The 27,952-nt window shown below is 45.6% G+C and overlaps 1 protein-coding gene across 4 annotated transcripts in view; it reads right to left on the bottom strand.

Moving 5' to 3' along the window:
* The window catches only part of MINDY4 (MINDY lysine 48 deubiquitinase 4), a 70,847-nt gene that overhangs the window by 18,189 nt on the left and 24,706 nt on the right, over positions 1-27,952 (bottom strand). For all 4 annotated transcript variants that reach the window (XM_040352231.1, XM_040352230.1, XM_040352232.1 and 1 more), the window contains exons 7-13: positions 21,266-21,375; positions 20,453-20,569; positions 18,617-18,696; positions 15,126-15,230; positions 6,614-6,677; positions 4,945-5,010; positions 526-593 (exon numbers count right to left, since the gene is read on the bottom strand). In XM_040352231.1, coding sequence (XP_040208165.1) covers positions 526-593; positions 4,945-5,010; positions 6,614-6,677; positions 15,126-15,230; positions 18,617-18,696; positions 20,453-20,569; positions 21,266-21,375 — 610 coding nt within the window. The remainder of the gene's footprint in view (positions 1-525; positions 594-4,944; positions 5,011-6,613; positions 6,678-15,125; positions 15,231-18,616; positions 18,697-20,452; positions 20,570-21,265; positions 21,376-27,952) is intronic.

The raw sequence follows: 27,952 nt of genomic DNA, 5'->3' as shown, positions 1-27,952 counted from the left end.
AACCCCTTCACTGCCAGTCATATACACAGTAATCAGTGCATTTTTTTAGCACTGATCGCTGTATAAATGTGAATGGTCCCAAAATAGCATCAAAAGTGTCCGATATGTCCGCCATAATGTCACAGTCACGATGATAAAAATAAAAAATATCCCCTATTTTATAGACGCTATAACTTTTGCGCAAACCAATCAAATGGTTATTGTGATTTTTTTTTACCAAGAATTTGTAGAATTCGTATCGGCCTAAACCGAGGAAATTTTTTTTATTTTATATATTTTTTGGGGGCTGTTTATTATAGCAAAAAATAAAAAATATTGCATTTTTTTCAAAATTGTGCTCTGGTCTTCGGGCAGCCAAATGGTCTGGGGCTGAAGTGGTTAAGCCAAGAACTGTTATAAATCTGGCAATACCTTTCTCTTGTATCTACTGATGTGGAGCACAAAATACTCTGTTAACACGTCCATAGAAAAAATGCGTCACACAATATTAGTGTACACTAATGTTGAGACATGGCATATACTTACAGATCAATAGATCTCGAGAAGACAGAAGACACTGTAAGCAGAATGCAACCAAATGGCCCACGTTCAAACTAGAATTTAAGGGAAAGTAAAGTATTAGGTAAGTGATTACATTTGTTGGGTTATTATTTCAGCCTATTTTAAAGATGATCTCTGAGCATCATGTGCTCCCATCCTCTTTGCCCTTCACCCCCCTCCCAACTCATTGCCATATTAGACAACATTACATTCCTTTTACTTACTTTAATCCGCGGTCAAGTGACACTCCAGGTCCCATATTTTCTACCTTCTTAGACTGCAGAGTGGACGGGTCCTTGTTTGGAAACCCAAGTCATTGCCTGGGTGCCAGGGCTCAAGTCCTGTGGGAACGGAGTTTCTGCACTTTTTTCACAGCAGGAACGCAGTTCCCTTTGCAGAACGAGAGCAGCCGAGCCGCCCGAGCCAACCCTTCACTAAGCGGCGATGCCCAGCTCGAGTCACTGTCAGGGGCAGGCGAACCTTCGTAATCCTTTAGGTTACTGGCCGCTTCCTGTATATGGATTCATCAGGTAGTGTATTCGGTCACTTCCTCGATGCCGCAATGTCTCCTGGGAGCATGTTCTTTCTAAATCCAGCGATAACTCGCGGCAGACCTCTGCAATGTCTCCTGGGAACAATGACAAAAGCTCCCAGGAGACATTGCGGCATCGAGGAAGTGACGGAATACCCGCACACTACCTGATGAATCCATATACAGGAAGCGGCCAGTAACAAAGGATTACTAAGATACAGTGGATCGAAAAAAACAAATGCGGTTTAGTAATTATGCATATGAGCGTATAATTTTTTCTTTTTTTTGGTGGGGGAGTGGAACTTGGGTGGGAGTTCCCACACTTTGTTCCCCAGGACTTGACCCCTGCTGGGTGCCATGCACTTCCTACTGGCTGTCCACTAGTGGGGTTGTCAGGACCAGAATATGAACCTATGACCTCTGCTGCGTCTGGCGGTGGCGTTTCGTGAGATATGGAGATATGGTGACCGGTCAGAATCGACGTTCCGTCGGCACCATATTGCTACACCCAACACTCCTCCATTGTAAGGATACTCTAATGCCGCGTAGACACAATCATTTTTCGACATGAAAAAACGTTGTTTTTCAAAAACGTAATTTTAAATGATCGTGTGTGGGCTTCACATCATTTTTCAGGTTCTGAAAAACGACAAAAAAAAAAAATTTGAACATGCTGCATTTTTAAACGGCGTTTTTTCGGGTTGGAAAAAATAATCGTGTGTGGGCTAAAACGATGTAAAAAACCTGCGCATGCTCAGAAGCAAGTTATGAGACGGGAGCGCTCATTCTGGTAAAACTACCGTTCATAATGGAGTAAGTACATTCATCACGCTGTAACAGACAGAAAAGCGCAAATCGTCTTTTACCAACACGGAATCAGCTAAAGCAGCCCAAAGGCGAATGGAACTTCCCCTTTATAGTGGCGTCGTACGTGTTGTACGTCACCACGCTTTGCTAGATAATTTTTTAAAAACAATGGTGTGTGGGCAACGTCGTTTTAATGATGAAGTTGGGAAAACTTCGTTTTTTTTTCCCATGCTGAAAAAATGATAGTGTGTACGCGGCATAAGAAGGGGGAAAGCGGACATCTTGTTACACCCACCGGAGTTTTGCCTCTTACACTTATTTTTAACAGGAAAGTGAGTTTATATAGTGAAATCCAGTACTTAGAACTCCGTCTGACTGTTATGATGTTGAATTTTAAAAGCAGCGGCAAGCGTGCTCATCTCACAGGTTTGCTGATCTGACAGAAGTTTGCTGCTTTTAAAATTCAACATCTAACCAGTCAGACGGAATTCTAAGCACTGTATTTCACTATATAAACTCACTTTCCTGTTAAAGTGTAAAATGGAAAACTCCGGCGGGTGCAACAAGATGTCCGCTTTTCCCCCTTCTTAGAGTATCCTTACTACGGAGGAGTGTGGGGTGTAGCAAGATGTCCGCTTTCCCCCTTCTTAGAGTATCCTTACTACGGAGGAGTGTGGGGTGTAGCAAGATGTCCGCTTTCCCCCTTCTTAGAGTATCCTTACTACGGAGGAGTGTGGGGTGTAGCAAGATGTCCGCTTTCCCCCTTCTTAGAGTATCCTTACTACGGAGGAGTGTGGGGTGTAGCAAGATGTCCGCTTTCCCCCTTCTTAGAGTATCCTTACTACGGAGGAGTGTGGGGTGTAGCAAGATGGCGGCGACGGAACATCACTTCCGTTACTAATTCTGACGGGTCACCAAATCTGATGAAACAGGGGCTCTCCTTGCTGAGCCACCTGAGATGCTGGATCCTTTGGACTTTGTCTTGTGTTTCTGGTGAGCCTTGAACTCTTTGCTCCTCCCATGAAGTTCCTGATTTAAAGCGGGGGTTACGATTTTTTATATATGCATCTGCCGCTCCTCACTTAGTTAATGGGGTACTCACGTGTCCTTATTTCCTAGCCCCCCCGCAATGTCATTCTGCCGCAAAAGAGAATTTATAAAATTGCTGGACGCTTCCATCTTGCTTGTGGGCACTCTGAAGCCCACAAGCAAATCCTTCTGGGATGCTGTGAATGAAGATGTCCCAGCATTCACCGCTCTATCCTGCGCATGTGCAGTGTTGACGGCGAGCGGCGCCGTCAACACTACACAGTTGGCATCACAACTGTAATGGCGTTTTCACCTGTTTTCTATCAGTTAAAATGGCGGAATTTTATCCCCCTCGTCACATGACCGGCTGCAAGAGTCATGTGACGTGTAAAATCACGCGAGAGTGCTTCTGGTGGGCCAGAGAATCGTCTCCTGGGCAGCATCACCCTGTGCTCCCAGGAGACATTGCAGCCAAAGTGACACGCCCACTCCCGCGGGAGCCAAACCAGGAAGTGCCTGGTTCAGAAGAGATAAAATGGGTATGGAATTGATTTTAATTTTTTTGGACAGCGAACTTTTAATACAGACACTGAGCCCGTGTGTTTAACGCCGACTTTCAAATTAGGGTGAACCTCCGCTTTAAGCCATATCTGTACACTTCCAGTTTGCTTGTTTATTCTGCTCTCTGGCCGATATCTTGCTCCATGCATACCTGCAGCTGTCCTCATCTCCACTACCACTCGTTACCGACTTTTGACTTGTTCCTCGACTACTCTTCAGCTTGACCCCAACCTACAACCACTTGTTCCTGACATTTGGCTTGTTTACTGATTATGCTTCTTGCTCGATTCCTACCTACTATATCTGCCACATGAACCCCGGGCTTGCCGACCTCCTGGTGGGGCGATCCTGAGGACCTAACATGCAGCAAAACCCATGTCCGCCATTAGGAGCTCTGGTGAAAACCAGCAATGGAAAACACATATACCGCACTGTGCTTTAAATGAGAAAATAGCAGTCAGCACAGCAGAGGATCAATTTGCAAAATGTGACATAAAAGTGAGCAAGTGCAGCGCTAAAGTGAGTAGTCTCAGAACTAACTGGGACTAGAATTGTGTATAAAATTAAAGAGGAGTTCCACCTAAAAATGGAACTTCCTCTTAACCCATTTCTCACCCCCTTACATGCCACATTTGGCATGCAATTTTTTTTTTCAGGAGAAGGGGACTTCCTGTCCCACTTCCTCCTTCCGCCGAGGGGCTGGAAAGGCGATTAGCTTAATGTGTAGCAATATGTTGCTAAATGTTGTACCTCCATTAAATATAACCATATTGCTACACTTAGAGGCTCCTCTCTTCTCTTTTATACTCAGTTGTGACATGATGCTACTTGTATATTAAGACATCGCTTGTATATCAAGTCAAAACTTATTTAAAAAATTTAGCTTTTCTTAGAAAACGCCAAGGTTGTTGTCTCACAGGGTGGTTGCAGTATCACGCTATGTGTGTTTTCTCTCCCCCCCATTTCTATATCCTGTCGTAATTGATGTGGAGCGGAGTTGAAGCTATCTGATTGCATACCATCCAAGGCTGCTTGTTTTTTTCTGATCATTCAGACTCTGAAGCTTTCTGCTGTGAATCACTGATCTTGTAACTATTGGGAGCATCATTATGCTCAGGGACATTAATTAGGAGAGCATGTGATTTTGTCTCTATGTGGATTGAAGTTATTCATCACTTATTCACCTTTATATGTCAGTGATATTGTTTAACTCATATACTGATTAGATTATGTTATTCACTAAGTTTATTTGAATCCGCCCTGTGGATTCATCATTATTATAAATTGGAATCGATTGATTGCACCTGACTAGATGTATTTGGTATCGCATTATTAGTTGTTTTAGCGCAATTTGTTATATATAATTCTTATTGCCAAGGTTTAAGTGTATTTCCATACGTACTGATACCAGAGTAGACACAGTCTATCCAAAAAGATCACATTGTGAAAAAAATGAAAAATTTACACAAGTTTACCTGATTAATATTTTGTTGAAGAAAAGTTAAAAGATCGTCATATTTTTTAAAGCTGTACAAGATGAGCTGAAATACAAGACAGAGTATATAGGGTTAAAACCGTGGCATAAAATGATGACCAATCCCCAATCCTTGATGGTCCTAATTTTGGAGTAATACAATGTAATTGATGCTTTCATCCTGATAAATATACGCACGTTCTATCATTCTTGCATAGAATTACATTAATTATTTTTGCTAATGGACATTCCATTTTCTGCAGAGTTTCATATTTAATCGCCAAGTATTTATCTTTCCTTATTCCTTCTATTTCATATGATTATATAGGTAAATTTCTGTTCAGGAATATATATATATATATATATATATATATATATATATATATATATATATATATATATATATATATATATATATATATATATATATATATATATATATATATATATATATATATACACACACATATATACACACACACACACACACACACACACACACGCCACTTTATTAGGTACACCTGTTCAATTGCTTGGTAATGTGTAAAACACAAATTGCTAATCAGCCAATCACATGGCAGCAACTCAATGCATTTAGGCATCTAGACGTGGTGAAGACTACTTGCTGAAGTGCAAACCAAGCATCAGAAAGGGAGAAGAAAGGACATTTAAAGTGGTTGTAAACCCACATTTTTGACTTTTACCTACAGGTAAGCCTATAATAAAGAATATCTCCTAAACCTGTACAGTTTAGGATATATTCCTCCCGCAATGCACCGCTGATTGCAGCGGCGCATGCGCAGCGGGGATCCTCGGCTGAAGGGCCGGCAGCCGCCGGACCTTGCCGAATTGAAGTCTCCCGCGTGCATGCGCATGGAGTGACGTCATCGCCGCTCCAGCCAATCACAGCGCTGGAGCAGCGATACCCGGAAGACACGCCGAGTCAAGATGACATCTTGCTCGGCGTGGACCAGGTAAGTTCCTCTCACCTCGTTCCGAGGTAAGCATTTCATAATAAGCTAATATGCGGTGCATACTAGCTCATTATGGCTTTTGCCTTTCAGGTGAAAAAAATAAAAAAAAATTTATTGCGGGTTTACAACTGCTTTAAGTGACTTTGAACGTGGCAGGTTTGTTGGTGCCGGACGGGCTGGTCTGAGCATTTAAAAAAAAAAAAATATCTTCTGGGATTTTCACGCACAACTATCTCTCGGGTTTGCAGAAAATGGTCCGAAAAAGAGAAAATATCCAGTGAGCGGCAGTTGCATGGAGGAAAAATGCCTTATTGATGTCAGAGGAGAATGGGCAGACTGGTTGGAGAGGATAGAAAGGCAACAGTAACTCAAATATCCGCTCGTTACATCGAAGGTATGCAGAATACCATCTCTGAACGCACAACACATAGAACCTTGAAGCAGAAGACCACACTGGTTGCCACTCCTGTCAGCTAAGAACCGGAAATGAGCAAAATCTCAGAGGAACGTTTCCAACACCTTGTTGTATCTATGCCAAGAAGAATGGAAAAAGGGGGTCCAACCCGGCACTAGCAAGGTGTACCTAATAAAGTGGCTGGTGAGAAACCAAGCACAGAGCGATTTTCATTTTAGTTACATTAACATACATCTCACATTTGTATATACATTATAAATTTGTCTCAGCAATAATCTTACACTTTCTAGGATTCCATCAGCTTTATATTTCCCAGCTGGAGTGAACTGCTGCCTTCCGGAGGACCTTCAATGATAAGCAGAGCACAATGTGAGAAACTTAGAGCTTTAAGTGGTTGTAAAGTCGGTGAGCATGAATACCGATATCCCCCGTTATAACAATACATCACATCTGTTTTTTTTTTATTTCATTTTTTTATTTTAAAGCTAAATACCTTGGGCTCGATTCAGGTAGGGCGCGCATAGTTACGGCAGCGCAGCATATCGTATTTACACTACGCCGCTGTAAGTTAGAGAGGCAAGTGCTGTATTCACAAAGCACTTGCCTTCTAAGTTACGGCGGCATAGCGTAAATGGGGCCGGCGTAAGTGCGCGTAATTCAAGTGTGGATGAGGGGGGCGTGTTATGTTAATTTTTGGTGACCCGACGTGATTGACGTTTTTCCCGAACGTCCGTGGAATTCCCCTGTGTGCATTGCTCCAAAGTACGCCGCAAGGACGTCATTGGTTTCGACGTGAATGTAAATTACGTCCAGCCCTGTTCGCGAACGACTTATGCAAACAACGTAAAAAATTCAAATTTCGGCGCGGGAACGAAGGCCATACTTAACATTGCGTGCGCCACCCAATAGCAGGAGTAACTCTAATGCCTTGTACAGACGAGCAAACATGTACGATGAAACCGGTCCGCCGGACCGTTTTCACCGTACATGTCTGCCCGGGGATTTCTGTATGGTGGCTGTACTCACCATCATACAGAAATCCGCGCGTAAACAATACGCGGGGCGTGGCCGCGCCGATGACGTGGCGACGTGGGCGGCCCTGCCTGTTCAATGCTTCCACGCATGCGAGGGATGGCGGGCGCTCGGACATGTACGGTAGGTCTGTACAGACGACCGAACATGTCCGAGCGGACTGGATTCCAGCGGGCTGTTTTAAAACAAGTTAGGAAATATTTGCCCGCTGGAAAAAGGCCCGGCGGGCAAATGTACGCTGGAATCCTGTCCGCTCGGGCCTACACTCGACCGAACATGTCTGCTGAAACTGGTCCGCGGACCAGTTTCAGCAGACATGTTCGGTCGTGTGTACGGGGGGCCTTAGAGACTCTAAACACAGCGGGATGACTGAGGCACATAACCTCACTACGGTATCATGGATCAGAAACCACGATTACTGTGGTCAGTACACATGCAGGATCAATCAGGTATTTTACAGCATAGAGAGGGACAAGTGACACCACACGAGCACTATGCGGTTTATCCTACTTAAAGGGTTACAACCACAATACAACAGAATAACATTTAAATGTGCTGTACAAAAAGGGAAACTACAGTCATTTAAATTTTTTATTTCCCACTAAGAAGCAAAGTAACAAAAAAAAAAAAAGGTGATTATTTACATTAAACTGAGCAGATAAACCAATACATGGCTATGGATTTTCTGTGCCTGACCTGCTTTGCCTTGAATGAAAATATATGCATCCAAAGAAAAGAAGGACAGGTGTGCATGGCACATACACATGCACTCTTGGCTGCTGAAAGTCGATGAGTAGCTTAGCAAAAAAATACTGGGCAGGGCTGACACCATTCAGTCCACAAAAAAAAATGTTGTGTTATCAGCACACAATAAGGCTACTTTTACACTGGGGAGGTGAGGGCGTCGGTGGTAAAGCTCCACTAAGAGCAGAGATTAGGGAGTGTCAGTCTCCAGCTCTCTGCCCCTCCAGGGCTCACTGGAGCGCTGGGCTGTGGAGGGGGAGGGAACGGCTGGCTCAGGCTCTTGGCAGATCGTTGAGTGGCTGAGCCAGGTGCTGGTCTCAGTGACGCCAACCTGCTGTCAGCTGAAACCGTGTCACAGGGGTGCAGAATGAACCACACTCCAGCGATCCATAGGAAAAGTATGTGAAAGAAAAAGATGCGCTAATTAAATAAATAAATATGTTATGAAATTCAGTGAATCAACCTCAAACATCTAGAAGTAATATATAAAATAAATATATAAATAAATAATGGTGGGATAGAAGTGAATATATATATACAAAAATAAATAAATAAATAAGTGTCCAACAAATGAATAAGACTCCTAGTAGAGGAGATCAAAACGAATTGTTGTGCAAAAAATAGTCCAAATGATAGTGAGAAGAAATGTACAGGATAAGTCCATAAATCTGTGTAGACTTCCTCCTCCACCAAGGAAAATAGAAATAAATCACCGCAAACAAGTGCTCATGGATGGCACCTTACCACAATAAGTTGATCTCCTTAATCAAAAGGGGATCGCAATAGGCATGGGTTCATATAACATCAGAATCCTTTGGGTAGATATCAGCAGATCCAGCATGCAGCATACAGCCTCATAGAATAAGCCAAAAAAAGGAATACTGGGGTTGCCCCCCAGAATTTTTCGGATTGCAGCTTTTTTATATTATATTTTATTAAATTAGATATTGGCGCGAAAATTTTCCCACTCACATTTCAACTATTATATATTTATATATTTTTAGTTTATTTTTTTGCAGCCATGGATGTATTTAACTTTATGCACAGTCGCCAGACCAATCTTGACGACATATTTCAACAATTACCTAGTCCCAATCTCGAGAGAGGTTTCCTACAGCTTCAACATAATATGGAGAAGCAAATACGTCTTTGGTGGGATACTGCCTCATTTGAGGTGTATATCTCCAAAAACCTCACACCTAGGAGGTTGAGGTGGGACGTACACCCCAATGATGGTATTGAGGACCCCACTCTGTTGGACGAGTGGTTTCAATTTTTTAATGCCTGTGAACAAAAGCTAATGCAGCTGATGATCAGAAGGCGTAAAGCAAAAAATATCCTAGTCGAATCAAGTATAGCAGATCTTAAAGAACAAATGAAACCCCATATGGGTACTAAAGATTATTTGGATAGAGCCCAAAAGCTTCATGCTCAGCTATCTAAATATGACGGTGACATAAAACAAAAGAAATTGAAGAAATACCAGTGAGACATTAAAGGGTCACTAAAGGAAAACATTTTTTTAGCTGAAATGACTGTTTACAGGACATAGAGACATAATAGTTAACTGATTCCTTTTAAAAATGATTAAAAATAGATAAAAAAACAATCATATAATGTGCCTGCAGTGTAGTTTCGTTTTTGCTGTTGTTTGCTGGTTCTCTGATGTACAGAGAGCCACTAGAGGGCAGTCAGCCAATAGAGAGCAGTGATACTTTGTCTAAAACCCCTCAGCACCAATCCAGTTTCGTTTTACACACAGCTCCTTGATTAGTGACCACCGTGAGAAATCTCCCAGTACTGTGGTTATCAGGAAACAGGCAACCAGGAAGTGTCCAGAACAGAGAGAGATTTACAGCAACATGAAAGCAAAAACGAACAATGAGGACATGAAACCAGGACTGCAGCAAGGTAAAGGAAGCTATTTAGCAAAAAAAAAAAAATCCTTTAGTGACCCTTTAAGGATTACGAAGATCTTAAGGTCTATAAATGGCAACTTCAATTTGAACCTGGTGTCACAAATGAATCTTTGGTGGAGAGAGAACCCGAAGTGCCTAAAGTGGTCAGTCATGTAACCAAGAAGGCTAATCTTAAAGTATCTACCCCTAAAAAAGTAAGAACTCCATCCCAAAACAAAGGGTATATGGGGGGTAGGGGAGTGCCTCCCCCTCCCTCCCAAGAGAATAATTATCCACCCCATAACGAATATTATGGAGCTCCTTATGGCGTTCCTACCTACAACAGATTCGCTCCTCTGGATAATCATTCTATGGACTATAATTACCCCTATTACCACCAAGGTCCTTCCCAATATGCCCCTAGGCCCCCTAGAGGTCAATTTCGGGGAAATTATAGAGGAAGACCAAATAATCAATATCAAAACCAACCACCGGGGGGGGAATGGAGAGGATGGAAGGAACCCTACAAGATCCCTCCTATCATACAAGCTCCAGTAGAAAAATCAGGAAAAGAGGCTCCAGGGGGGGAACCAGAAAGAAAAAGGCCCAGGGACAATTAGTAGATGGTATTTATAATCTAGCGGGAATTGAGCTTTCAAAAGCTGAAATGACAGTTCTTTCGCAGGGTATGAAATTTGCACCATCTAAGAATATTAATAAATTTGACATTTTCATTGATGTTGAGAAGTACGTAAGGAAACTCAACATCAAGAAACATTTCTCCCAACAAAATAATGCTATTCCCCAAGTAGAGATTACTGAATATCAACATACTAATTTAAAAAACAATTCCACTTTTAATCCCAAGAAAGGGACTCATCACCATGTCGAAGTTTTCAAGAATATGGTACAGGAGGAAATTAAGGATATGGAAATCATAGACAATCATAAAACTGATCGGCTTATTAAAGAAGGTATTAAACAGTTAGAAACCAATAAAAACATAGTAGTCCGCCCCGCGGATAAGGGGGGGGGGGGGGGGTGGTGCTATTAAATAAAGAAAAATACTATGGTGAAATCCATAGATTATTGGCTGATGTGGAGACCTACCATCCATTATCTGGTGATCCACTTAATAAACTCAAAAAAGAACTTACCTCTTGGGTTGACAATGGAGCTGCGCGTTCGATATTAACCAAGAAGGAGGCACTGTATCTGATCCCTCCCGGTTTTATACATTCTCCCAAAGATACACAAAAGCAGAACTGACCCTCCGGGTCGACCCATCATTAGTGGCATCGGCTCGTTATACTCTCGTATAGGGGAATACCTCGATACCTATCTTCAACCCTTGGTGATTCAGGGTAAATCGTATTTAAAGGATAGTAGAGAGCTAATTAAATCTATAACCCCTGTCCCTACCACCAAGAATACATGGCTTGTTACTGTTGATATAGAGTCATTATATACCAACATTAGACAAAATAACGCCTTATTGGCAGTCACTGAGAGTTTGACAGAGAAATCTACATTACCATTATCACAAATTCATTTTTTGGTGGAGGGGCTTAGACAAGCAATGGGTAATAATTATTTTTGGGTACAAGGAAATTATTACAAACAAATAAAGGGGGTGGCGATGGGGGCTCGTTATGCCCCTAGTGTAGCAAATATCTTGCTCAACAAATGGGAGATGGAGACCATATATAAGGAAATCTGTAAACCCTTAATTTATTATAAACGTTATATTGACGATATTATAATGTTGTGGGAGGGGTCTCAAGTTTCTTTGGAGAATTTTTTGTCTAGGATGAATAATAATATTTATGGCTTACATTTTACCGCAGAATCCAGCCTTACCTGTATCAACTATCTTGATCTTACTTTAACGAAACAAAATGATCGAATTGTTACCAAAACTTTCTTCAAACCCACGGACCGTAATGGTTTCGTACCTATAAAAAGTTGCCACCATCCTAAGTGGTTGGGAGCGGTTCCAAAAGGACAACTTATGCGTATCCGACGAAACTGTAGTTCAACTACAGATTTTGAAGAACAGGCTAACCTTTTGATTACAAAGTTTGAAGAAAAGGGTTATTCTATATCATCCCTATTAGGCACCAAAAAGGAGGTGCTTGGGATGGATAGACAATCCCTATTGGAATCCAGAGAGAGACCCCAACGGGCAGATACAGTCCCTTTTCTCTCTGGTTTCCATAGACAATATAAAGGGGTAGAGAAGATTGTCAAAAAGTTTTGGCCTATTCTGTTACAAGACACAGATTTGGCCAAAATTTTACCATCCAAGCCATCCTTTATTTATAGGAGAGCTCCTGGTTTACGCAACAAAATTGCAAAAAATGTCCCTGACCCACCTGAAAAACCTCTGACTTTCCTAGATAGCCCAGGTTTCTATTATTGTACTAGATGCAGATCATGCAAGAGTACTAATAGAGTGGGGAAAAAACGCATTGGTTTTGAATCCTATGTTACACATGAACAATTTATCATTGAACCGTTAATAACTTGCCATTCCAGATACGTAACTTACGTTCTGGAATGTCCGTGCAAGTTACAATATGTGGGTAGAACCACTAGAGAACTTAAGGTGCGTATCAATGAGCATGTAGCGAACATTCTTAAGGGATTCCCTAAACATAGCGTATCTAGACATTTTGATGAGTGTCATAACAGAGACCCACGATTTTTAACATTTTATGGCATTGATAGGGTAATTAGCCATTGGAGAGGTACAGATTTAAAAAAGACAGTGTCCCAGAACGAAACCAAATGGTTACACCGTTTGCGTACCATGCGACCTTTGGGTTTAAACATTGATCTCGACCTAAATTGTTTTATAACCAACGAATAAAAAATTTTAGTGTCTGGTTTATCATATTTTAATATTTTATGCATTTTTTAACATTATTAAATGTGATTTTTAATTTTATGTATATTATTGTCTGACATATTTCCGATTATAGGCATTATTTAGCATTGTTTGTTAGCCTAGGATCGTTGTGACATATTTATACTAGCCCATATCCTTTTGTAGATGTATATTTTGATTGGCCATTGCATCGCTGTATGTATTTGTTGCTTGGCGCGGGACTGAGGCTGTCATTATCCTTTGTCCCTCCCACTTCAATCTGATTGGACGGCCTATATTAATGGCCCATATGCGTGACCAATGACGCTTCCTGACGACGAGTCAATCTCGAAACGTACGTCGAGGCGCATTGGTCACGCTATCTCCTGCGGACTTCCGGTTCCTGCTTTGTTGGTCCTCGCTCACATACTGGTGGAACGCACGCCGCTACACCCTTCCTGGAGCGTGGATCTCTCCCCCAAATCATCCAACGCAGACCAGCCTCAGTGCCGGGTTAAGGCACTTAGCAAGTAAGAGGCCATTTGGCGTTGCCTGTCTTTTAACTTTGATTTTATTAAACGTTATTATACTATGGCGATTTTCCTTTTTTTGGCTTATTCTATGAGGCTGTATGCTGCATGCTGGATCTGCTGATATCTACCCAAAGGATTCTGATGTTATATGAACCCATGCCTATTGCGATCCCCTTTTGATTAAGGAGATCAACTTATTGTGGTAAGGTGCCATCCATGAGCACTTGTTTGCGGTGATTTATTTCTATTTTCCTTGGTGGAGGAGGAAGTCTACACAGATTTATGGACTTATCCTGTACATTTCTTCTCACTATCATTTGGACTATTTTTTGCACAACAATTCGTTTTGATCTCCTCTACTAGGAGTCTTATTCATTTGTTGGACACTTATTTATTTATTTATTTATTTTTGTATATATATATTCACTTCTATCCCACCATTATTTATTTATATATTTATTTTATATATTACTTCTAGATGTTTGAGGTTGATTCACTGAATTTCATAACATATTTATTTATTTAATTAGCGCATCTTTTTCTTTCACATATTCTCAAATACTGGGGTTGCCCCCCAGAATTTTTCGGATTGCAGCTTTTTTATATTATATTTTATTAAATTAGATATTGGCGCGAAAATTTTCCCACTCACATAGGAAAAGTATAGCCAAAAAAGCTTTGGCTATACTTCTCCTTTAACCACGCCAATACCGGGCACTTTCCCCCCTTCCAGCCCAGGACAAATTTTCAGCGCTGTCACACTTTGAACGACAATTGCGCGGTCATGCTACACTGTACTCAAACTACATTTTTATAGTTTTGTTCCCACAAATAGAGCTTTCTTTTGGTGGTATTTGATCACTTCTGTGGTTTTTATTTTTCGCTAAAGAAACTAAAAAACACCAACATTTTTGAGAAGAAGAAGAAAAAGAAGAAGAAGAAAAAGAAAAAGAAAAAGAAAAAGAAAAAGAAAAAGAAAAAGAAAAAGAAAAAGAAAAAGAAAAAGAAAAAGAAGAGAGTTTCTTTATACAAGTTCTAAAATTTAGCTTTCTCCTTCACCGACAGGCACTGATGAGGCGGCACTGAGGTGGATGCACCAATATGTAGAATTGATGGGCACCGATAGGCGGCACCGACATGCAGCACTGATGGGCACCGACAGGCGGCCGTGATGATCAGCACTGATGAGTTACTGACAGGTTTTACTGATGGGAACTGACTGGAACTGTGGTGGGCACCAATTAGCACTGTGATGGGCACCGTCAACGTTTTTTGGGGTACCGACTGGCAGCTTATGGGCACTTTTTAGAAGCTGATGGGGGCTGTGCCGATAATCAATGTGCCGATTATCGTTTACTGGCACTTCTGGTTCACGCGATGATCAGCTGTGATTAGTGATTAGTCACAGCCGATTACGTGGTAAGAAGCCTGTCAGAGGCTTCTTACCCTGATGCGGCGTGTCAGACCGACACGCTGCGATCGCCGTGCTGCGCGCCGCCATGTTATCCTGCTGGATGTCATACGACACCCAGTCAGGATAACAGAACCATTTCCTGGCCGTCAATCTGCTATAGGCCGGGCAGGAAGTGGTTAAGAGCCGAGTGCATTTGACAGATCAATAGGTATTTGTATGCACTTGCAGGGTCCTCAAAGGCATAAAACGTGTATCGAAGAGACATACTTGTAAAGTGAATGGATATCCGTTTGACCTACTTACAGAGAGACAACAGCTTGCCTACAGTCTCCAGCACGCCATAAGATGTCGGCGATGGCTCTGTACAGACAGCGTGTTCGAACGGTGTCTGAAGGATGCAGTGCCCACCTAGAAACAGAAGCGCAGTGCCATCAAAACAAACTACACACAGCTGGGAAGAAGACTCGCTGAAAATAATAAGACATGATTAATCAATTCCCACCCAAGGTACGTCATAAGACGTCATTGAATTTAGGTGGTGACGGGTGCAGCTACAGGCATTTACAGATGGCGATTCTGTGCACCGTAAGAACAATCATAGTGGTAGTTCAGCTGCTTGATCATTCTTACAGGCAGCGGGAGTTCTACTGGCTCACCCGTGTGATCGGCGAGCCACCGTTTCGTCAGATTAGGCGACTCGTCAGAAAGTGACGTTCCATTTTTGCCATCTTGCCACACCCCGCACTCCTCCACAGTAGCATTTCACACTTATTTGTAACAGTAAACAGAGCTTATATAGTCAAATACAGGATTTTGAAATCCATCTGACTGTTTTGATGTTGATTTTTCAAAGCAGATGTGTTCTGTCAGATTATCAAACCTGTGAGATCAGCAGGCTTGCCGCTGCTTTTTAAATTCAGTCTAAAAACAGTCAGATGGATTTTTTAATAAATAGTGTACAGCAGGGGTGTCCAACCAGTAGCCCACGACCTCCTGCTCTGGGATGGAATAGAGTACTGTTATTAAAGGTCAGTTCATTACTAAAATCACAGGGGCAGATTCACGTAGAAATCTGTTACGCTGTAACGCATCCCATTTACGTTACACCGCCGCAGGTTTACAGCGCAAGTGCCTGATTCACAAAGCACTTACCTGTAAACTTGCGGCGGTGTAGCGTAAATCCGCTTGGCGCAAGCCTGCCTAATTCAAATGGGGCGGGCACCATTTAAATTAGGCGCGTTCCCGCGCATGCTCCGTCCATAAAATTACCCGACGTGCATTGCGCTAAATGACGTCGCAAGGACGTCATTGGTTTCGACGTTAACATAAATGGCGTCCAGCGCCATTCACGGACGACTTACGCAAACGACGTGAAATTTAAAAATTCGACACGGGAACGACAGATATACTTAACATTGGTTAGTCCACCTAGAGGGCAACCTTAGTTTTGCGCGACCCATCTCTACGGAAACAACGTAAATTTAGAGCGACGGGCAAAGCGGACGTTCATGAATCGGCGTAACTAGTCATTTGCATATTCTACGCCGACCGCAATGGAATCGCCACCAAGAATTGCAGCCTAAGATCCGACGGTGTAACACCGTTACACCTGTCGGATCTTAGGGCTATCTATGCTTAACTGATTCTATGAATCAGTCGCACAGATACGACAATCGTATCTCAGAGATACGACGGCGTTTTAGGAGATACGCCGTCGTATCTATTTTGTGAATCTGGCCCACAATGTATATATGGGCACATCTGTTCTGTAGTGGTTACTGGGCCACTTTTAAACTGATCCACAGATGCAAAGCAGTGCACCTGTGGCTTACCTGCACTGAGCCATAGACTATTATAACATGCGAGTTTTGTGAGCTTTCTGAAAGTGCATCAAACCTGCAGAATATAATAGAAGTCAATTGTAAAGTGCAGCCAAAGGTGCAGGTAAACCGCAGCGCATAAGTGAAAGCAGCCTGGGCCCCTTTCACATGGACAGTCTGACCCAATTGGACCCTTCAAATCACCTCCGAGGAGTGGCAGATGTAAGTCGACATGTGTCCCACCTCCAATCCAATCTAAAAAATAAATAAAAAATAAAAATAGTATAGTGGGCTGTGTCCATGTCTGCTCTGCATATACAAAGCCGACACGGACCCGCCATCCGCGCACTCCATTTATTGTGGTCCACGACAGTTACCAAGTCGCTTAAGTGGCCCTCACGCTTCAAAAGGTTGGGCACCCCTGGTGTACAGTATTTCATTATATAAGCTCATTTTACTGTTAAAAATAAATGGTGGGTGTAACAAGCTGTCGGCTTGCTGCCTTCTCACTGTATCCTTACTGTGGACAAGTGTGGGGTGTAGCAAGATGACGGCCATGGAACGCCACTTCCGTTACAAAATCTGATGAAACATCGGAGAATAAATCGGTCGGCACAGGAAGTTAAGCATCGAGATTTCTGGTGACCAGATGGTATGACATCACGTCTGGTGTAAACAATGCTGGGGACCCGGCTGGAAAGGCAGAGACAGATTATTTTCCTTTATCTCAGCCTTTCCAGCCTGGGAGGAGAGGTGTGGGGTCTTATAGACCCGTCATGACCTATTCCTATTACAAGGGATCCTTGTAATAGGAATAAAAGTGATTAAAAAAAAAAAAAAAAGGATTTTTGTACTCACCGTAAAATCCATTTCTCTGAGTTCATAGACGGACACAGCCTTCATTGACCTTAGGTTTATGCTTCTTCCTGGTAGGAAGAAGCATAACCCTAAGGTCAATGAAGGCTGTGTCCGTCTATGAACGAAAGAGAAAACACTTTTTAAAAGAGAAACAGTGTAAAATTAATAAAAAAAAGTAGAAACCCTTGTAATAGAGAAAAACTAAAAGCATGACAGGACCTCTTAAATAAGAGATCTGGGGTCAAAAAGACCTCACATCTCATATTTACACTAAATTGCAATAATAAAAAAAAAAAAAAAAAAATGTACATTTGGAAAAAAATACCAGTCAATGTTATGGACCCGAGCGGCGGCCATCTTCCTCTCACTCGGCAGCCAGCCAAACAGGCGAGAGGACGCGATTGTCTGTCGCTACCGTCAGCTCCGGAGACCACTGGAGCGTGGCCCCAGATAAAACTGATCTTGTGGCAAATACGCCACAGAGACCACTTTTATACGATAGTGGACCGCCCATTAAAGAAGAGGATACCGGGGTTATGGGAGCCATCTGCTGCCATAACAACGGTATTTATCCCTATTCAAACAGCCGACGTATAACGACGGCAGGCAGTCCGTAAGTAGTTAGAATAACAAAAACGTTATACTTATCTGCTCTGTGTAATAATTTTGTACAGAGCACCCTGGATCCTCCTCTTCTCGGGTCTCCCACTGGCTTTCCTGTCTCCCCCCCCCCCCCCGCTGTTGTGTGCCCCATAGCAAGCCGCTTGCTCTGGGGGGCAGCCGTGTGTGCTGGCTCCAGAATCTCCTATATGTGTCTGCTAAACAGACCGCCTCCTCACTGGCTGTAAGGCTGTAATTGACAGCAGCAGTGGCAAATAGCTCCTGCTGCTGTGTCTCAAGCATTGAGAAGGGAGAGACCTGGGAGAGCTTCTGCTCTCATACACAACACTGGATCGGGATTGGCTTAAGTATTGGGGGGCGGAGGGGGGAGCTGCACACTGAATTATAATTTTTTTTACCTTCATGCATAGAATGCCTTTAGAACCACTTTAATTATCAAACATCATTTACTGTTTCTTCTGAAATATACAATAATTTCCTTTATCTGTCCATTACCTGATATCAGAATCTCTCCCAAACAGAAGGTTCTGCAACAAACAAGCCTGAACCGCAGCCAAAACTCCGCAGGCCCCTCCCTGAAACAGAGAAAGCACTTCATTTACACACAATGCACAACCCTCATGGATGATCTATAATGCCGCTGTAACTAGTGCACATTACCACACCCCATACCAAAAGTGATCGGAAAAAGAGCACAATTTTTATTACATTTTTTTTTTAGCAAAACATGTTCTATTCATCAAACCATGCCGAATACCCCCACAGCAAGCCACTTGCTATGGGGGCACTTGTCCTGGCTCGCTCCAGAGCTGGCTGTGTGTGTCCATTGACACACAGAGTGCGTCTCGGCCCCACCCCCTCTCTCCTCACTGGCTGTCACTGACAGAAGCAGATGCAAATGGCTCCCACTTCTCTCTCTAGAGAGAGACTGCTCTTGTGCACATCGCTGGATCGAGATTGGGCTCAGGTGAGTATGCGGGGAAGGGGGGGGCTGAATGTAGAAGTTTTTTTTACCTTAAAAGGAGTTGTAAAGGAAAAACTTTTCACCTTAATGCATTCTATGCATTAAGGTGAAAAAACTTCTGAGTATACCGGCCCCCCGTTATACTTACCTGACCCCTTGAAAGTCCCGCGCTCGGCCCCAACATCCTCTTCGCCGCTCAGCCTGGCCGTTGATTGGCCAGAGCGGATGGGGGCGGGGGAATTATGTCGTCACCACCCGGAGCATGCTGGGACTGTGACGTCATAAGAGGCCTATATAACTCGCCGCACACCCGCCATTACAACGGGAGGGAGCGTCGAGTCAACATCGAAGAGAAGAGAAAAAGGCGATGCAGAAGACCAGGCCCCCGCTGGTGAAAGAAGACATCGGTGGTGCCCGGCAGAAGAGAAAAAAGAACCGGAAAGCGGGAGAAGAGAGCGGAGAAGTCGGAAGAAGACCCCCTGAAGTAGGGAGAAGACCGGGCCCCCGCTGGTAAGAGCTGAAAGAAGACAGCGGTGGTGCCCGGGAGAAGAAGTCAGAAGACCCCCGAAGTCGGAAGAAGACCCCCGGAGCTGCCTAATAAACTACTTTAAAAACCGATGTAGTGTTTTTTTATTGCCATTTTTCTTCCACCAGGTGAATGGGTAGGGGTACGATGTACCTCATTCACATAGGGTGGGGGGCTGGGATCTGGGGGCCCCCTCCCACAGACCCAGACAACCAACGGCCAGGGTTGTCGGGAAGAGGCCCTTGTCCCTATCAACATAGGGACAATGTTCTTTGGGGTGGGGGGGCACAGGGCGTTCCCCCTGCCCCAAAGCACCCCCCTATATTGAGGGCATGCCGCCTGGTACGGCTCAAGAGGGGGGCTCGCCCGTCCACACCCTTTCCTGACCGGCCTGCATGCTCAGATAAGGCTCTGGTATGGCTTTTGGGCGGACCCCCACGCCTTTTTTCCGGCGTAGGGGGTTCCCCTTGAAATCCAGACCTAAGGGCCTGGTATGCTCCTAGAGGGGGAACCCATGCCGCTTTTTTATTTAAAATTTGCCATAGATTTCCCCCTCCTGGAGGCGAATTCAAGTCGCGTTGTGATTCATACTCAAGTCGTGTTCAAGTTGCATCCCAAAGTCGTGCTGAAAGTCGTGTTGCCCCTGTGTGAACCGGCTCTAAATGAGCCTGTAGTGCATTGATGAGCAACTGGAAATTAGTAACACACAAGAATGAAAATAGCCACACTTTAGGATTTTTGAATTATTATGCTCCTTTGTATTTCTGTTGTGTATTTAGTAGTTTACTTGGAGTTCAATAATAGATGCAGATAAAAATGGAACAATCCCTATGAAATGTACCTTTTTCTGCACAAAGCCGTACTTTAAATCCTCAATGTTACAGAAGGTGAAGCTCTGAATTTTCCATTCTTCACTGAAGCAGCGCAGAGGAGATCCGAACAGCAGATTTTTTAGCTCCTGCAATGCAGAATTTGGTCATGTTAAAGGAAAACTGTATTTCAGGAATAAATATTTATAGGTTCGATTTTAATTTTATGTTTTGAAATAACAAACATGTCATATACTTGCCTCCACTGTGCAGTTCGTTTTGCACAGAGTGGCCCCCCGAACATCTTCTGGGGTCCCACGGCGGCTCTCGGCTCTTCCCTGCCTCTAGGAAGCACTCTCACAAGGGGGGTTAGCTTGCGGGCACGCACGCTCCTGTGTCCAGCATTCGGCCTCCGTAGCCACCGAATGCAGGACTCAGCGCCACCCCCACATAATTGGATTTGATTGACAGCAGCGTGAGCCAATGGCCGATCTGCTATCAATCTATCCAATGAAGAGCCGAGAACTCGTAGAGAGAGCGACAGTGGGATCATGCCCATGGAAATTCGGGGCTCAGGCAAGTAAAATGGGGGAGGGGGCCGGACACTGCAAGGTGTTTTTACACCTTAATGCATAGGATGTATTAAGGTGAAAAGGCTTTTTGGTGGTGGTAGGGGGTGGCGTCATAGAACCAAAAATACACTGGAGTTCTACTATAATGCATATCAGCGCTCCATATGTAGAAGTGTATGCATTTAGTATTTTTATCATAACATATTTAATTTATATCTATAACCGTGTATAGACTTGAAAAGTTATGAGTCTTAAGTTTAGTAACATTCTCACCACAGCTTGTTGCAAATCAATAGGTCTTCCTTCTGCCTGAACTTTATTCCGTGCGATGACCTCTGGGATCCCTATTGCATCGGCTGCCAATAAATCCTCTTCAACATCATCTAAAAGACAAATAAAAAAAACTTTAGGCAGAAAAAAAGGATTTTTGTACTCACCGTAAAATCCATTTCTCTGAGTTCATAGACGGACACAGCCTTCATTGACCTTAGGGTTATGCTTCTTCCTACCAGGAGATTTAGGCAGAATTCTACAGCACTTAAGGTGTTAAAAACTTTCCTTCATGCTGCTCCTCCCAGGGGGCGTGGCTCCCCCAGGCATAACCCACACCCTGCTTTAGCAGCCTCAGTTCGTAACAAGCAGTACAAACAAAGGAGGGGTGGGTGCTGTGTCCGTCTATGAACTCAGAGAAATGGATTTTACGGTGAGTACAAAAATCCTTTTTTCTCTTTCGTTCATAGACGGACACAGCCTTCATTGACCTTAGGGACGTCCCCAAGCAGTGTCAAAAAAATTCGAGGGGTGGGAAAAATAACACAGCAAAAACAGGTTACACCCCAAACAAAAACCGGAGTTACTCAACGGAGGAACTCCAACCTTAAACTGCCGCCTGTAACACCCTGCGGCCAATGGAGGCATCCGAAGATGCACTCACATCCACCATATAAAACTTTGAAAAAGCGTGGACCGACGACCAGGTCGCAGCCTTACACACCAGTAACACAGAGGCTTGGTGTCGGAAAGCCCAGGAGGCTCCGATCGCCCTGGTCGAATGCGCCGTGACCCGAAAGGGAGGCGCCCGCCCCTTCAGGGCGTAGGCCTGAAGCACAATCCGTCGGATCCACCTGGAAATGGTGGCCGACGAAACTGCCAGGCCCTTACTGGGACCGGACACAGACACGAACAGCGAGTCCGACATCCGGAACGGAGCTGTCGCCGACAAGTAAACTCGAAGGGCCCGAACCACATCCAAAGAATGTAAAGTGGCCTCCTTCGGGTTCTTCGGCTGAGGACACAAGGATGGAAGAACAATGTCCACATCCAAGTGAAAAGCCGAAACGACCTTAGGGAGAAAAACGGCTGCGGCCGCAGCACCACCTCGTCCTTACGGATGACCAAGCAGGGAGCCTTGCAAGACAAGGCCACCAGAACAGACAGACACCCGTCTGATCGAGGTAATTGATACCAGAAATAAAATCACCTTTTGTGACAATAAAACAAAAAACCTCCCGAATGTCCTCAAAGGGAGCATCCCGAAGCACTGAAAGGACTAAATTCAAGTCCCATGGGGGTAATGGAGGGCGCACCGGAGGGGCCACCTGCCAGACCCCCTGACCCAACGCACGCACCCAGGAGTGCTATGCCAAGGGTCGCTGCAAGTAAAAAACAGCCAGAGCAGAAATCTGGCTCCTAACCGTACGTAAGGCGAGAGCCTGAACCACTCCCTGCTGCAAAGACAGCAGAATCCTGTACACAACGCATGTACGAGAGTGCCAGTTCATCTCCCCACACACAGAGAAGTAGGCCTTCCATGTATGAGGAAAAAACCTACGTGAGGTAGACCTCCGTGCAGGCAGCACGGTATAGACCACCGAGCCCAATAGGCCTCGGTCCTTAAGCCCCTGGCTCTCAACAGCCACGCCGCTAAGGCCGGTGGCTGTGAAACAGGGTGGAAGATTGGACCCTGTAACAGAAAATCAATTCCCAGGGGAAGACGCTAGGGGGCGTCTGCCAGCAGACGCACCTGGTCCGCGTACCAGAAGCGACGCGGCCAATCTGGGGCAATCAGGACCGATAGAATCCCTACAGCTTCTACTCTGCGCAGCAGGCGAGGAAGAAGCTTCCGAGGAGGGAAGGTGTAAAGTAGGCGACAGCGCCCCCAAGGAGCCACCAACGCGCCTGACGCGTCCGCCCACGGGTCCTTAAACCTGGCCACGAACCGTGGCACCTACCGATATAGAGACGGGACGCTAGAAGGTCCACGTCCGGAGTGCCCCACTTTCGGCACAGACCCCGAAACACCTGCGGGTGGAGAGACCACTCTCCTTGGCCCAGTGCAGTGCGACTTAGGTAGTCGGCTAGCCAATTCCGTATTCCCGGAATGTACCCGGCCGATAGAGCCGGAACGGACCCTTCGGCCCACCGAAAGGATGCGCGCGACCCCCGTCGCTGCAACAGAACTCCGTGTGCCTCCCTGATGATCAACCTACGCCACGGACGTGGTGTTATCGGACAGGATCCTGACCGGTCGGCCCTGTAGCCCCAAGCGCACCTCCCCAACCGGAGAGGCTGGCATCCGTCGTGACCACTGTCCAGTGGCCTGCAGAAAAATGACTTTCCGGCCCGAAGCACCGGAAACGCCAGCCACCATACCAGGGGAGACATGATCAGATGACTCAACTGAATCTGGTAATCCAGAGATGACGGAAGCTAGTCCCATCGTGACAGCAGTTCCCTCCGTAGTACCCTGGCGTGGAATTGGGCATACGGAACCGCCTCGAAAGAGGCTACCAACTGACCCAGAACCTTCCTGCAGAATCGCAGAGATGACCGCTTCTGGGTCGGCAACTGCTGCACAGCAGATAGCAGAGTCTGAAGTTTTTCCGCTAGGAGAAAAACACTCCCGCCCCGGAGGAATCCAGGACCAGTCTCAGGTATCCCTGAGACGGAATCAACCCTGATTTCAGGACAATCCAGAAACCAGCCGAACACTCGGAGAGCCTGACACGTGATAGACACGGCTCCACCAATGCAGAGCTCGAAGAAGCTCGTAGGAGAATGTCGTCCAGACATCCCATGATAACAAACCCCCGCTGTCACAGCCGGGCCAGTATCGGTACGAGCACCTTGGCGAAAACCCGCCGAATGGGAAGGACACCATTGAAAATGGTCCCCCCCGACCGCAAAGCACAGAATCTCTGGTGGTTTGAGGATATGCAGGTACACGTTCATGACATCCAAGGATGCCAGAAAAACCTGACAAAAACAAAACGAGGGACTTGAGGCCCAGGATCGACCGGGCCCCATCCTCCATGGGGACACAAACAGAATGGAGTAAAACCCCGAGACCGTTCCAACGAGGGAACTGGCACAATCACTCCCCTGACCAGAAGATCCTGGACAGCCCCTGACGGAGTCAACCGGCGAACCGGAGGAGGCCAGAAGCCGGAGGGAAAAAACCTGTTTGGCAGACAAGAGAGAAACTCAATCTTGTACCCCAAGGAAAACACTTTGCAATGCGAAGCCAGTCTCCCACCCGAGACACGGGCGGGAGCAGACCTTCAGGCGGAAGCAGGTATGTCCGCAGACTTGTTAGGCATGCGGTATCCGGTGCGCTGCTACCCCGCAGCGGGGATTCAAGCACCATGTAGACCTACCCCCACCGCACAGGGCGAGCGAAAAAACGCTCGGAGGTAGGCAAGGAGGGTCCTTGCACAGGGCGAGGTCCCTAGCCCTTCCCAAACCGTGGGAACAGCATGCGCTTACCACCTGTGGCATCCTCAATGATGCCAGTCAGGGAAGACCCAAAAGGACCGTTCACCCTTAACGGTGATCACCAAGGCCACCTTAGAGGTCCTTCTTCCAGCTCCTGCAGCAGGAGCTTCGCCCTTTTAGTCGGGGCCTGCCAGGGCCCCGGCCAGAGCCGGCCTCACCGCCGAACCCACCACCGTGAATAGGGAGCGGGCCACGGCCTCCACTCTCCTATCAGCGGGATCCTGAAAAGCAGGAGCCCCTTCCACAGGCAATGTGGTGGCCTTGCGCAGTCTGGACACAGGGGGGTCCACTGGCGGAGGAGAGACCTACTTTTTTTTTTTTTTTTTTTAAAGCCCCCCTCAAGGGGGTAACGGGTTGCAAAGTTTTTTGACAAACTTTTTGCGGTGCATCCCATTCCTTGTATAACATATAGTCCAAATAAGGAACACAAGGAAACACTTCAGCGATGCGTGGTAGTCTGCTGGTACTGACACGGAGGTGTCTCCGCCACATCCTCAATTTTTAGAGCCTCACGCACCGCAGAAACAAGAGCTCCAACAAATTCTTGCCAGCAACTGACTGCAGCAGAGTCATCCTCACTATCCATAAGGGTTAAAACCCGCAGCCTCTGACATAACAGAACCAGAAAAAAACAGCGATTCTGTGTCATCCCCAGAAGCAGGCTTCAGGGAGGGGGCGCTTTTTTACCCCCCATCCGGGCACTAGCTGCTTCAAACCTGGCAAGAAACCCAGGACAGCCAACATAACAGATGTGGCAGGGGGAGGGGCGGTAAGGGTTAACTCAGGCATAGCTTGAGTTCCATAGTGTCAGCGCTGAGTCACCCACCCTGCAAGGCAGGACAAAAAAAAACCCACTGGTCACCTCCTTGCTGCTATTGCAGAGCATGGGGGGCCCCCGGTATTCACCACCCCACCCAGCTGCAGAGGGAGCTGAAAAACCTCAGGTGTGCTCTGATGTGCTGACTGTGATGTGTATTCACCTCATGGAAGATTCACAGCACTAAAACTGTAACAGCACTAAAACTGACCAGAGGCTGTGCCGAGTCATCTCAGGGAAGAATCACATCGTTACCAAGGAGATTTCCAAGATGGCCACCATCTGAGGTAAAAATTACCTCATAGAACACAGCAGCACTGACTGCTTTGTTACCTCAGAAAAGAATCACAGCGTTACCAAGGAGATTTCCAAGACGGCCGCTGTCTGAGGTAAAAATTACCTCATAGAACACAGCAGCCCTGACTGCTTTGTCTGTTACCTCAGAAAAGAATCACAGCGTTACCAAGGAGATTTCCAAGACGGCCGCTGTCTGAGGTAAAAATTACCTCATAGAACACAGCAGCACTGACTGCTTTGTTACCTCAGAAAAGAATCACAGCGTTACCAAGGAGATTTCCAAGACGGCCGCTGTCTGAGGTAAAAATTACCTCATAGAACACAGCAGCACACAGCAGCACCCCCCAGAGTAACAACACAGTCCCCCTAACAACACACGGGCCCCGGTGGTAACAAAGAAAACCCAGGAGGCCCCCCTTCACAGCCACTACCCAGTCAGGGGAAGGAGGGAGAGGAAGGGGAGAGAGGAAAGCAGGGCGGACCCTCAGTCGACCTCCCCAGGGAAACCACCAGCCAGACCACTTACCTGAGTAAGGGGCCACTACTTACCTGTCCTGCGACTACCCGGCTGGAGGTATCCCAGACAGAACCAACGTCCGTAAACGGCATGGCTGTCGGCCAGACACACTGTGACAAAGCCATAGAGACCGGTCATATGTGTGCCCTAGAACCAAAGTTCCCCGGCCGCCCCTGGAGCAATGGGGCCTGTCGTGGACGTCCCAAAGCTGAGCTGAGGGCCGGCACACGCTCGAAGGCCGAACATGGGGGGACTACAAGAGTCGAGGACCCAGCCTGTCACCCAGTCGGCTGTTGATAGAAGAATCGCAGGATTCAAAAATGCAGGAACAAAATAATAAAAAAAGCGAGAAAAAAAATCGCCAGAAAAAAACTCCAGAGTCCAGGAACTCCAGAGATAGCCTTGACCTCCTGTCGTTAGGCAGAAAACAAACTGAGGCTGCTAAAGCAGGGTGTGGGTTATGCCTGGGGGAGCCACGCCCCCTGGGAGGAGCAGCATGAAGGAAAGTTTTTAACACCTTAAGTGCTGTAGAATTCTGCCTAAATCTCCTGGTAGGAAGAAGCATAACCCTAAGGTCAATGAAGGCTGTGTCAGTCTATGAACGAAAGAGAAATTAAATCCTATTAGATGACTTCAGGCTGGCCCTTTTTTGCAGGTAAAGCTATGTAAAAAAAAAAAAAAAGTCCCTATACTCTTTAAAATCCAGTAATACACAGTCTCACCCTGCTCTGCACATGCTCAGTTGCTCTCCATTTTTTAGGCCCCTTTTACACAGGGTGGATTAGTAATGATCCGCCCCGTGAACCTCCGTATGCTCAGCGGGGATCGCTGCGTATATCCCCGCTGAGCTGGCGGATGACAGGGCGGTCCCCGCACACTGAGGGACCGCCCTGTCTTTTCTCCGCTCTCCCCTATGGGGGGGGGAGGGAAATCTAACGAACAAGGACGTCTGTCCGTGTTCATCCAATCCGAAGACGGAAGGAAAAAATAGGGTTTTCCTCCGTCTGCAGAATCAGATCATTGCGGAGGCAAACGAGATCGGGTATCAGCGGATGTTCATCTGCTGACACCCGCGATCTCATTAGGGACCAATGCATGTCCCTTTTTCATCCGTACACGGATGGATGAAAAAGTGGACATACGGTCCGCAAGTGTGAAAGGGGCCTGAGGCACTGGTGAGTTTGTAGAGTCTGAAATGCTGACAGCATTAAGGCCGATTTCACACTGAATCGATTTACAGGCGCTAGAACGCTAAAAATAGCACCTGCAAAGAGCCTCTCCTCTCACGCCAATGTGAAAGCCTAAGTGCTTTCACACTGGAGTGGTGCACTGGCAGGACGTAAAAAAAAAAAAAATAAATAAAAAAAAAAAAAGTCCTGCAAGCAACATCTTTGGAGCGGTGGAAGAGCGGTGTATGCACCCCTTTCCATTGAAATGAATGAGCACTACATGGGCGCATTTAATCCTTTATTCGGCCGCTAGTGGGGTTAAGAACGTCCCCAATGGCCTAATAGCGCCACTAAAACAGTAAAGCGCTGCTAAAACTAGCAGTTTA

The sequence above is a fragment of the Rana temporaria genome, chromosome 5 (genome assembly GCF_905171775.1).
Source record: "Rana temporaria chromosome 5, aRanTem1.1, whole genome shotgun sequence".
Taxonomy (NCBI): domain Eukaryota; kingdom Metazoa; phylum Chordata; class Amphibia; order Anura; family Ranidae; genus Rana; species Rana temporaria.
The sequence above is the reverse complement of the archived record's forward strand: the minus strand, read 5'-3'. Positions and strand labels throughout refer to the sequence as shown.